The sequence below is a fragment of the Penaeus japonicus genome, unplaced genomic scaffold (assembly GCF_977035675.1).
Source record: "Penaeus japonicus unplaced genomic scaffold, GWHDUDI00000001_assembly GWHDUDI00000023, whole genome shotgun sequence".
NCBI lineage: Eukaryota > Metazoa > Arthropoda > Malacostraca > Decapoda > Penaeidae > Penaeus > Penaeus japonicus.
This window is the reverse complement of record NW_028234425.1, coordinates 18,247,768-18,260,267: the sequence shown is the minus strand read 5'-3', so window position 1 is coordinate 18,260,267 and position 12,500 is coordinate 18,247,768. Positions and strand designations below refer to the sequence as shown.

General features: G+C 36.7%; 1 protein-coding gene across 3 annotated transcripts; it reads right to left on the bottom strand.

Moving 5' to 3' along the window:
* Nucleotides 1-3,369: 3,369 nt before the first annotated feature.
* Nucleotides 3,370-9,439, bottom strand: LOC122260824 (RING finger and CHY zinc finger domain-containing protein 1). 3 transcript variants are annotated; one of them, XM_043028244.2, is made up of 6 exons: nt 9,330-9,439; nt 9,027-9,137; nt 6,984-7,151; nt 4,962-5,117; nt 3,927-4,103; nt 3,370-3,805 (listed from the first exon to the last, which is right to left on the bottom strand). In XM_043028244.2, the coding sequence occupies exons 2-6, from the start codon at nt 9,123-9,125 to the stop codon at nt 3,797-3,799; spliced, it is 609 nt and encodes a 202-aa protein (XP_042884178.1). In that variant the 5' UTR covers nt 9,126-9,137; nt 9,330-9,439; the 3' UTR covers nt 3,370-3,796. The 3 variants fall into 3 exon arrangements, with proteins under 3 accessions (XP_042884178.1, XP_042884179.1, XP_086406302.1); XM_043028245.2 differs by having other exon boundaries at nt 9,027-9,235; nt 9,330-9,405; XM_086550176.1 differs by lacking the exon at nt 9,330-9,439 and having other exon boundaries at nt 9,027-9,306.
* Nucleotides 9,440-12,500: the final 3,061 nt, after the last annotated feature.

The following is a 12,500-nucleotide window of genomic DNA, read 5'->3' as shown; positions in this document are numbered from 1 at the left end:
GCTGCAGTTGACTAAAATTGTAGTATGTTATCCATATAAGCTCATTATTTTCTTTATACTCAATGTGATAAAAGTATTGCTGTTTTATGGGAGGACAAAAAGCAACTTTATTTTTTCGTATTTTTGTGCTGTCATGAACGAATACGAAACATATAACCACCTACAATAAAGATAACAAGAAGAGGTAGGGAAGAGGAATGAAACCTGTGCTTGTGACTGTGAGTGCCACAGTGAAAGACATCCATACTGGCACAGGAGCACATTTTAGACACTGGGTATGGATTGAGTCACCTTCCTCTTCTCGTTCTGCCTGCACATCCTTCATCGGCGGTACTTTAGAGCAAGGGTTCATCAACTTAGTGTGTGCCATCGCTCTATAGAGACAGTGCATGCTAGAGACCGTGGATGGGTGCCATTCAAGATATTACGGTAATTATAGTAATTAGGACTGTAGTAGCCATCATCACTCATGTCGTCAGGCCAAAGCTCCTACGTCATGTATGTCATGACACCCGTACGCAATGGGTTAATTATGATCAAAGGCTAATTTTGGTGGGTTGTCTACAGGAAGATTGAAAAATCAAGAATTACTTTTGCCAAAATATGGTTCTTTTTCAGATAAATAGGCATCACTAAAACAAAAATGTGACTTTCACATTCTATTGGTTATCACATCCAGATGAGTGTCAAAATAATTATGGCAATTAGTATATTTATAAGTGCTTTCAATTTCAATTGACAGAGATGTCATAGATGAACATTGTCTCATCACAAAATTATTTCCGTGTACTGTTTACCTCATATGATTTGGTTATTTGAAACTAAACTAATATATTTCTAACTACTTTACCATGGTCTGGAACATGTCCCTTACTAATCCTAAACGTTTGGGCAGGTGTAAGTAGTATCAAATACTTTTACTCTTTTCTATAATGCAACCTCATTCTTAATGCTACATTATTCGTTTTAGTATCAGAAAAGAATGGGAAGATATTAGCAGTCATTCTAAACTTACTCCCATGAATACTTAAGAATAAATGAATTTGTCAAATATTTTATTTTGATAACAATTACAACAATTTACAACATCGGCTGACCAGAGTTAATTTTTTATCAGACTACAACAAAAACACCATTGTGTCATAACTCTCATTAATCAGTTTGTGAAATCTCTCATTCCAACAAGGATTTTTCCTAGAAAAGTCTGGACTGATATTAAGTGGACTATCTTTGATGGAAAATGTGGTCATTCAGATTCTGAGAACTAATCTGCAAACATTGTATGTAGTGGTATTATTAAAAAATATATATAGAATATACAATATATGATTCAGCAGATTTAGGTCATAAGTATGTTCTGTAATTGGAATTTGCTCCCATTGTTATTTTTTTACTTGTTTCAACTGCATAGCCAAATTAGGAATGATCATTTCAATGAAAAGGTTTAAATTAATGAAAGATTGGGACAGCATACATGTTTAAAGAAATTAATCTGGTCAACTTACTTTTGATTAAACAAAGCCAGTTCAACCATTTGGTTTCAATGAGCTTGTGATTTTGGAGTTTCTAAGTAGATTTTGAAAGATGTTTGATTGGGAGTTTGCAGTTTACTCTGGTTAGACCAACACAAAATACTAACAAACTCCAGTATGAGAAGACAAATTTGACAAGGAATCCCTAAACAAAGGCAAGAGGGGTTAATACAGCAACAGACTTCAGAAAGAAAATTAATAGTGAACAATATAAAAGTTTAATAAAACCCATTAAGCTATACATTGAGAAATATATTTAAATATACAGTGAAATATATAGATATGTATTAATACATATTTGCAAGGAAACCAATCTTTAAAAGAGTAAATTACTCTGACTGGGAAATGCAGTGGTTTGAAATTATGTTAAGATTTATTACTGAGGTGTCAGTTAAGTTGGTTTCATTGCCTTCTAGATGTGCTTGAGTGTAGATGTTATGTCTTAAAATATTCAGGAGTTATAGGCAGATGGTGAATTTGAAATGTGTCATATCATTTACTTTACATTTAGATTACCTTGCATAGAAATCATACCCTTCTTATTTTTTTGGTTCAATGTTCTCTGTCTTACATTCTACAAATGATTACTAATGTGATAATTGTTTTGACACTTGTTTTACTACAAAGAGTAGGTTCTGAAACAGTAACAGAAATGAACTGTATTGTTTCTAGATTCAAGTCCATGCTTTAGAAGGTGGACCATTTGGAGGTTGTGCTTGCACTACCTCCAGCACATATTGAAAACTGTAGAGAATCAAAGCATTGCAAAAAAAGCATATGGAGCATGGCTCAGACAGTGTTCATGTGCTACAGATCAGAGGAGCTTTTCTGTGCAAGATCCTATGCTGTAAACTGAATCTAACTTGCCATCGAGAGCAGATGTGGCAATGTAATTTAAAAAAAGGTCTCAATAAGTTATGAATTGGATCTTTTTAATTAATATATTCAGTGTTCCACATTTCATCATTTCCATTTACTGCCTTGAAGTGATGTAAGGATCCTTTTTTTAGTTTTAGCTGAAGCACCCAATAAAAGGTCACAGCAACTGTTTGACACTGCACCACTATTTTCAGAGGACTTTAAGCAAAATCAATACAGTGACTGCCATGCTCTGGTTGAGTTGTAATGGACCATCCACAGTTAACCCTTCCGAGATGTTCAGCCTAGGCTAAGCATCATAAGATGTGTGCTTTCAATTATTTTCTAGATTTATGGTATGAAATATGTGTCTATATATGACATATTAGCAAATTGATACTATTTAGCATTTGGTATAATAGGTAATCAAAAAGGAAGGAGTAAATAGCCTGCAATAAAATGCAGTAGATCCAACCCCACAAAAATATCTATCATGGAAGGGACTACAGAAACTTAGAAATGAATTAGAGAGATCATAGGTCCCTTCTACAGTCAAGGGAATGCCATGAAACCCATGGCACATAAATGGCAATGGACCTGTTACTCAAGTTAGGGCACACCATGAACCATTCAGCCTAAAATGAGAGCAGTATCTGCTATTTTGCAGTGTGCAATGTCGAACCATAAAAAGAGGCTTAGGACAGAGTGCAGTACCAAACTACCAAAGGTAATGCCTTCCTGTGCATGCACAAATTAAATGAGTTTAAAATTAGCAGCGACTACCATCCCAGCCAAATCATCTCTCACTGAACACAGCCATTTGTCACAAAAGGAGTGCCTCTATAGTAAAGAAGCCCTTGCCTTTTGTTTAATTATCTATTTCTAAATGATTGCATTTGTTTTATCTTAACGCATGTATAAGATGTTCTAGGGAAGAACAATGATCTTACCTAATAAAAGAAAATCAAAACAGCCAATGTCACTTAAATTTAGTTCTTTTATTAACTACACACTCATTCTCTATTTATATCACATGTGGACCCCTCTACCTTGAAAACCACCACAAATTCCAACAAGAAACAAGTGGTACTTACATAATATAATTGCAGACATTATTTATCATTCCTGTGTAGTACCAAAATGACAACTGAGACAGGGTGAGAAAAAAGAATATCCACTGGTTTGAGAATTTTCTTGTACATAAAACTGTATATAAAGATCTGATCACTCCAGTGGATTTGTGGAATCTGAAATCAACTTGCCAATGCTTTGCATGCATAAGGGTCCAGGGGTGTGGGATACAGGGCGTAGAGTAATTGATGCTTGAAGGTTGTTTGCCATTGTTTCTATGGACAACAAGGACTAAACTCAGTTGAGAAGCTCCAGTCAAACTTTTACCATAGCTGTCAATGCCCCTGGACGGAAGACAGAAAATATAAATTAATATTTATATCATCATTTAACATCATTTGTAACTTGTTAATACCATACTTTAAAAATGTATAAGAAAATACAAGATGGGAACAGCATACTTACATCCACTACCAAGGAAGAGCCGCATAAAGGACAGTGATAAAATCCTGCTTTTACGAGACTGTTAAAACAGGGTTTGTGTATTAGGTGTCCACACGGTGGTATTTGGGAGAAAATTCGTGAAGTGTGGATGTCCTCCAAACAGACAGGACAATCGGTCCTGCTCACCTTAACAACACACTGAAATAGCAAATATACTCATATACGCTTTTATTTTATTGATTAGACATGTATTTTTTATATTCCGTAAAGGTGACCGAGACCGGCCAACAACTTCAAAAGCAAAAATATTGAGAAAAGCAGACAAACAAGATAAAAAGTGGAGTATAGAAAATAAGGTAAAGTAGAAGACCAGAGGTAGGAAATAAAGAAAGAACACCAGTAGAGGAAGAGAAAAAATGCTAGGGCCATCCTAGGGTACTTCCCATCTTTTGCTAGTTGAGAGAAACTGAACTTGAAGAGGAAGATGGGAGAAGGGAGGGGGAGAGAACAGAGATGAATATATAAAGAAGTAAAGAATGAAAAACATGAGGAAGGAAAAAAGATAAAAGTACCAGAGAGGAGATTATAGAAGCAGTAGAAAGGAAAGAGTGGGAGATAAAAGGAGAGGAGAGATAAAAGGAAGTGATGGGAGAATATGAAAAAAGGGAGGAAGTAGGATAGAGTGGGAGGTTAAAAAAGAGAAGAGTGAAAAAAAAGTAAAAGGAGAAGTATAAAAAAAAGGGGGTAGATGGGACAGAGTAGAAGAAAAATACTGAGCAGGGAACAGAAGAAACAGAGATCAGATGGTGAGTGATGGGGAGTTGAGAAGTGATCATGAGGAAAAGAAGAGGAAAGGATTTGAATAGATAGGGAAGGGGATAGAGTTCCAAGTAAAAAGAGAAATGAAAAATAGGGGAGATCAGAACAAAAATATCATAGGTTAGGTTAGAGAAAAGAATGAGGAGAGGAGAATAAAGGGAGGGTGGGAAAGAGGAATGACAAGGTGATACCACAAAGTAAAGGAAGTGTGAAAAAAAAAGAGGAAGTTGAACTTGCCTTATGTGTGTCAGCAATACTGACGGGTAGACACATTTCACATTTTTCACAATGGAAAAATACATCCCGGCCTCCAACACGACAGAGACCACACCCATCACAGTGGAACTGCTGTCTATCTACATCATCAAACAGCTTGCACAAACCACAATAGTACTGAAAAAAATTAACAAACACTATATCTTACTGACTCTACATTCACATATCTCTTTTGTTATTTACAACATATATCCAGATCATAACTCCCAAACCTAGATGATTATGACAAAAAGTTCATACAGCAGAACTTCTTTATTCAGGCATGCAGTGACCCAGTACTTAATATCACAGAAGATTTCAAGTTTGTAACTATATTTACACAATTTGAAATTCTGGTGAACTATTGTATTAATAAGGTTGCTGTGTAGAACATGCAACACCTTATATGAATTATAATTAAATTTGCTTGCTTGAAGGTCTGCCGAGACTCTCCTGTTCAGGAGGGTCCAGTTATGTGTTTAATGCAGCTGCACTGTGAATAAATCTTGAATTTATTGACAACAGATGGCATCTCTAAATGCCATGGTGAGGGTGGGCCCAAATTTTGGATGGCACCTATACGTGCCATGACAATGGATGCTGCATTATGTTCTGTGCACTACATAGCTGCACAATTTTAAGGCTCTAATGGTGCTTGAGCTATAGGCTTCCAAAGTCTGCCTGAACTCTCCCTTTCCAACACTTTTACTGAAAGACAAAAAGTGGCTTGTCCAGAGGCAAAGACTGGCGTGGGAAAACAGCAATCCCACATTTCCATATTTTTTGGATTGTGTAAAATTAACCCCAGCATTGTGCTCCAATAATTTTCCAGAACCATCGGGTTAAAAAGAAAAACTAAAAACATAACATATTGTACAAGCTATCTAGTACCATATGAGCCTGTTCCCTTTACTGATTCAAATCTACACCATTACATTCAATAAAATACAACTATCACAGAGGAATAAATTTGTAAAATTTACATACTCAAAGTCATTTTTAAAACTGTTATCATATAAATTTCTTAAGATATGTATTTTAACCAAAACTAGTCAAGAAAAACAATAAATTTGTACTACTGCACATTAGCTCTTTTCTTAACTTTTTTATCGAAAGACTTTGGCCTTTCAAATAATATTGTCATATAACAGTAAAAAAAATCAAAATAATAGTTTTTAATTTGTTCCAACATTTATTTTTATATACATAAATAGAATGCTGATAATTAATCTGTATTTTTGCTCTCAATTTTGCTATGTAGATATATGGGTATACTAGTAATGGTATAACTATAAAATAAATATAAACTCTTTGACTGCTGAAATTTCAAAAATGTGACTTCAAATGTATCCCTAGACTGCTTAACCCATTAGCAGCGGATGGCATGATTTGCTGCAAAGGCAGAGTCGGTCATAGACGCGGATGGCATCTTGCCAGACATGTAAAATAGCCATCCTACTGCACAGACCTTTTTTTAATACCGCGACCAATGGGTTAAATCTCAAAAATGTCACAACTTCAAGAGCAGGGTGATGTATAATAACTCAACTCTTCTTTAATTTAATTTTGTTATTTTGTACAAATTATGTTTATACTATCAACAACTATATGTTAAATTTTACTTATTTTATACATTTCTCTGTGTAAATTAATGTTTCTTCAACTATACTGGCTATGTTTTTACAGATTATCATTATATATATCATAATTTATTCAAGGAGTATTTACTTTAGAAAAAAATAAATAAGAAGCACCATAAAACAGACTTTCTTTTAGTCTTTGATGAAAGCTAGGGTCATTCTCAATTTTTTTTTTTTTTTTTTTATACCATAAGGCAGTATATAAATTGACAATTTGGCCATTGTGGTTTTTCAATGAGAATTTGGATATTTTGGGAATAATTTTCTGCTTAATCAAAACATCCAGAGGGTTAATATTTCATATAAATCTTAACAATACACAACATGTGAAATAAATTTCTTGTTCCTTTAAAAAGCTACTTACATTTCCAAATGTTACTCCACAATCAGGATTACAGCACGTCTGGCTTACAGGCTGTTGTTCATGGCATACAAGACATTCAACCCCAAAGATATTGGCTCGATCCAGGGTGTGCGTTTCACTCTCATCATGGCAAAACCGACATACGTAGTTGTTGTCGCAGCAGGGACTCTGTAATATCAAGTGATTACAGTTATCATGTTCAATTCAGTAAGCCCCAAACTTTAAAAAACTGACCTTTTGCATGTACCTACTTTTGCTGAGCTCTTCCTGGCTAACTGACACAAGCATTAGATTTAAAGCAAATTTCACAAACCAAGAGAGGAATAATTCTAAGTTGTTTGGTATTTGTATACCTACATTTCCTGAACTGGAAGACAATTTCTTTTTTTATGTTCCTATTTCCTTTTTGAAGTACTGAAATGGAAAAATGAAAGGCTTGCACAAATATACAAAATTCAAGAAGTTCACCTCTAAAGGTGGATATCATCTCAAAGTCACAGGCTGTTTCTGCATTATGATTGTATACCCATAAGGATAAGCAGTTCCTGTCTCTAATGACCAGTTTTGTAGCAGAGGTATATATCACAATTAGAAGAAGAATTGGTTATTCATTACTCTAAATCAAAGAATTTTAGATTTTCACTGTGTGACATCTATCTCATAAAACAGATAATTTTAGATTTCATTGATACCTTGTTCTCTTTACCTTGTGCTTACAGTATAATTGGTATTATTGGATAAAGACGCAACCACCCGTAGCGAAAACACAAACCTTTCGGCATGACGTACCCTTAATTATGACGTAACACCATAAAACCCTTTTCTTCCGGGAAAGGTTTCCGATGGAAATGAGTAGCGAAACTGTACAAAGCACAATTAAAACTACCAGAAAAATATTGTGTCGTGCTTAGAGGGTTGGCTGCGTCTTTATCCAAATTTACCAATAATTAAAGTAATTAGATCTAGGATATGAGGTTTCTGTGCTGAAATGCAGGGCACTTAATTTTTACATTACCTGTCATTAGTTTTCCTATATATAGACCTTTTAAACAGTACTTAGCAATTGCCACTTGCAATACACATTTGATGAAAACAAATTGCTCTGAACCAGAGAATAATACATAAATATCACATCAAAGCAAACTTTCTTTTTAATGAGGTGTTTAGGCCCCTGAAGGTAAAGATCAGAACAGAACAGAAGGGCACGCAGTTCAAACCTCCTGCCTCTCTGGCTGAAGGCAAGTTTGATTATCAGGCCACTCCAATAAACTGATGCAACAGAGAATCCCCAGTATTTTTCCCCCAGGTTGTGCCAAGCAATTGTTGCAACTGCAAAATTGTGCTGTCATTACTTGCACAAAGCATCAACTCAAAGGATAGAAGAGTCTCCCCTCAAAGATTTTCTCTTGATTACCAGAAAAAATTAAAAATGGAAACTTGTCTAGACTATGTGTTCCAATGTCTCTCTTATTCTTTCAGAACCAACCAGATACTCCCTTTAGAAAAGCAAATACAAATCTATCTACCCTCAATTTAAAAAAAAATCCCACAAGATGACATACAAGCAGAAGGGTTTTTGAATCTCCCTTATCATGCATTCATTTTCCAATCTAATCTTGGTGTCACCTCTTGTGATGTTGAAAGTGAGTTTAGTTCATATCATGTAATGTTCACATACCCAAACACGTCTGAATAATTAGTACTTGACACATGTATTTTCCCTCCATATCAGCAGGGCTATAAGCATTTATCAATCCCACTTGAGAGACCTTGGACTGCCATCTTATTCCCCCAAACTTAAGAGTGGAGGTTTGTTGGCCTTTGTCATGGGCGCAGTTGCCACGCTGATTAGTGTGAGACTAGTAGAAATATACACGACTGTCTTACAAACATTCATCTCTGGTTTATCGTTTTATTTTACCCTTTAGGGCTGAACTGCATGACAACCAAGCGACGTCATCGGTCTACGCACTTTCTTTATCTGTATGAAAGAGGTCCTGATCTTCAGTTATTCAACATGAATAAAGTCATACCAATACTTACGATTAGCTTGCATTTTCTTTTATAATGAGAGCATCCATAGTCACTGCCAGATACATTTTCTTCGGTTTCAGAATTGCTTTCTGTCTCACTCTCAGCCATTGCCTTCGGAACCTTCGTCGGAATGCCGAATCGGGAATAGTATTCGCCTTGATGGCAATTATTATTACCTTTTTCTCAAAAACAGTATCCAATATGCATTACATTCTTTCCTTTGAAAAAAGAAACACCGAGTGAAATATTTATAAAAAGTAATTACTCCTGAAATCATGCAAAAAGAACGTAAAAATGTTTTTCAATTGGAACCTGGTTGCTAAGGACCGATGCTCAGTGTCAGCCGTTGCACATGAAAGCAAACTTGAACGTTATCAGAGGACGTGTGAGTCAGTGCGGGGTTTCCTGTCGCACCCATTTTAAAGAAAAGATTTCTCTACAACGCTCTACTCTGATCATCATCACTATCGTCAATATTATCCTTTACTAGTATTGTTGTGGTTAAAGCTTTTATCATTAGATACTATTGTTATTAATATACTCATCTGTGGTCATAAGTGAATTACATCGCCCTTTTTTCTTTCTGAATTTCTGTCTACTACCGCTATTACTTATCACTACTATCATTCATATGACCATTTCCAGCAATAATCTAAAATTTGATGTATTAAAATTAATTGGGTATGTATTTCGAATACACCATTGTAAAGGCTGAGACTTATGAACCTGATGCATGGGCTCAAATGGTTTAAAAATAACCATTTTACAATTTCGCTTTGTCCTGCAGATATGTTATTGGGTTTTGCATAAGCTTCAAAATGCCATTGATATGTCAATCGACAACTAGGACTGACAGCGAATGTCATTTGTTTTTCTGTACCATTGGCCTCGCGTCTGGAGCCAATCTGGTCAGCAGTTAGGTCACGGTAGAGGTCACCTGATATCCAAACTCTGGATCATGAGTGGTTGAGAAAGATTGTTGAAGGCATGGGAACATTGTATGGATATTTTCCCCACGTTCCAACATCACTAATGAGTCTGAGAAAGTTAGAAATAACTCTAGAAGAAAGATAGCTGAATTCACCCTGACATTACTGTTGTAGATTCAGTGATTCCATTCACCAAACTCGAAATCAGTGACAGTGCCTGGAACTTTCTGTGTGTGAAAGGGAGATTATTCATGATGCAGAGAACCCGCCGCTGGAAGGCCACCTCAACGGGAGGAAGAGACTGGGAGCAACAGGCTCGTACGAGGCAGGAGTTAAGCCCCCGCGCCACGACAAGTCGGATCCTTTTGTGGGGCCATAAGTTACAGCGTTTTAATTCTTTTAATAGTAAAAATTATGAGTGCCGGAGCTTAACCTAACACAACTTTGTTTCGATGTGATTCAGAAACTATGATCTGAGGACACGAGGAAAAGTCTCGTGTGGTAAAAAGCTATGTGCATTTAATCATTAGTGCTGTAAATCGAAAAATGCTGAAAGAACTGTAATTTAAGTAACTGTAATCATTTGTTAGTTGTTATTTATCTCCTATGAGATCATATTTTGTTGAAACTGAATTGGGTGATATTACAATAGAATATAGATACAAATATTTGTTGTTTTCAGTGTTTTACCTGAACGTTTCAAATATATGAATTTATATTGAAATAAGGCCTGTATTTCCAGGCGGATTTGCAAATAGTGCATTGTTTAATATAGGTGGAACAGAAATAGGATTAAAAGAATACAGTCGTCTGATGATTTTTACATCGCATCATGCAAGAATAATACTATATAAAAAATATCCACGTGACCCGTTGTGTAACCGCTAGCTACCCCGGCTAATGTTATTGCATGATTAAACAGCTCTATTTAAAAAAAAATACTGATAATTTATGATTAAGAATTACTGATAATTTACAAAGTTTTTGTATGATAAAACTTAGAATAAAACAACGAATGTAATTAAAAGTAGAGAAACAGTTATGAGAAGTTTAAGTCCATGAAATCACTGTGGAATAGCCGTCTATTTCGGACAAGCGGCTGACAAACTTTCATAGGACGTCACCTTGCCAGAAAGAAGGTCCGAACCTCTGGAGATCAGACTATGAGAACCATTCCCGTTTTGGTTTGGGCGATGGTGAGCGAGGTGCCGCTGGAAATTCCAAAAAAAAAAGATGTTTTCATACTTGAAATGCTTGATTATGTGTGATATCTAATGGTGCTTCTGTAAATAGCTTAGAAACCCCGAGAGAAGGGTAGTGGAAAAAAACAAGAGAAAACTAAAGTTGTAGTATTACAGAACTATGCACAGAAACATAATATGTAACAGAGGACTGAGTGCCGTAAGACATGAGGCATCAGAAATGTGATGGACACTGGACAGATACTACCTGGCAAACAATGCGCGCGATGACAGGAACAGAAATAGTTAATTCGTAAACCAGCTCCTTGTGCAAGGATGATGTAGGATTGGAAATCACTGCCAAGCGACGCTGATTATGGAAAAAAAGGCCAGATAATTTCCAAAATTCTTGGATCTGTAGAGGGTCTGCAATCGCTGCTAAATGGATCGGGACTGGTACCATGGATCGATTGGTGTGGGAGATTTACGAACATTGTCTGCGTCATCTAGAAGTAGATGAATTGGTAATGACGCATCATGAGCTCGCAATGGTCATTGTACTTCACCAGTCACTGGTAGGGAAACTCTAAGTGACTAATACAAAAGTTCGACGGTAGAGTAAGGACGACACAAAATAAGGGTGTGAGCCCCTTACAGCACAATCCCCTGTGGGAAAAGTGGGTGAGGACACCATTGGAAGAGGTCGTGTAGCCATGGCTGGATATCCCATATGGAAACAACCAGAAGCACTTTAGCAAATAAGGACCTCCACTTGTTCTAATCGACGTGAAGGCTTCTATAGTGCCATCTGGTGTCGCCTGCCAACCTTCTTACCGCAGGAGAGGGTGAATAGAGCCACCTGCGTAAGACCAAATCGTAACAACAGGTCCATGAACTAGAGTCTAGAGTCCAACCTATCGACGACGTATCCTGTCAGGATCAGGACACGAAGGAAGAACAGAGCCACAGACAGTTGTCGGACAGAGTGCGAGGGACTACAACCCGCTGCATTACCTAAAAAAGAACTGATGCAAGTGCACTTTACCCACTGTCGCCAATCCATCCATAGCCAATTGGCACCCGATATCACATACTCAGTTGTGTGACCATGCCTCCTGCCAGTCACGTTGGGGAAGACTCGTCGTATTCCTTCAAATTGATCCTATTGGGGAGAGGGAAGAGCAGGTTGAATTAAATCTCTGACTAGGAGAGGTGTGTGGAAGAAAGGGCGGGGAACACATTCCCCGACCCAAAACCCTGGTACCCAGGAGGCAGAGACCACAGCACCTACCCTGGACTCCTAAGTGACCAAGCGACGGCAGGACTCCAGCCACAGAAAGGGATGTGGGCTGAAAAGTAGCTGAGCAATGTTT

Bases quoted from the DNA above. Each gene is read 5' to 3' on its own strand.
- LOC122260824 (XM_043028244.2), bottom strand. From the start codon at position 9,125: ATGGCTGAGAGTGAGACAGAAAGCAATTCTGAAACCGAAGAAAATGTA. The intron at 5,118-6,983 runs GTAAGTAGCTTT...AATTTTTTTCAG, and splicing joins GTGGAGTAACATTTGGAAAT to TACTATTGTGGTTTGTGCAA. The intron at 4,104-4,961 runs GCAAGTTCAACT...TTGCTATTTCAG, and splicing joins GTATTGCTGACACACATAAG to TGTGTTGTTAAGGTGAGCAG.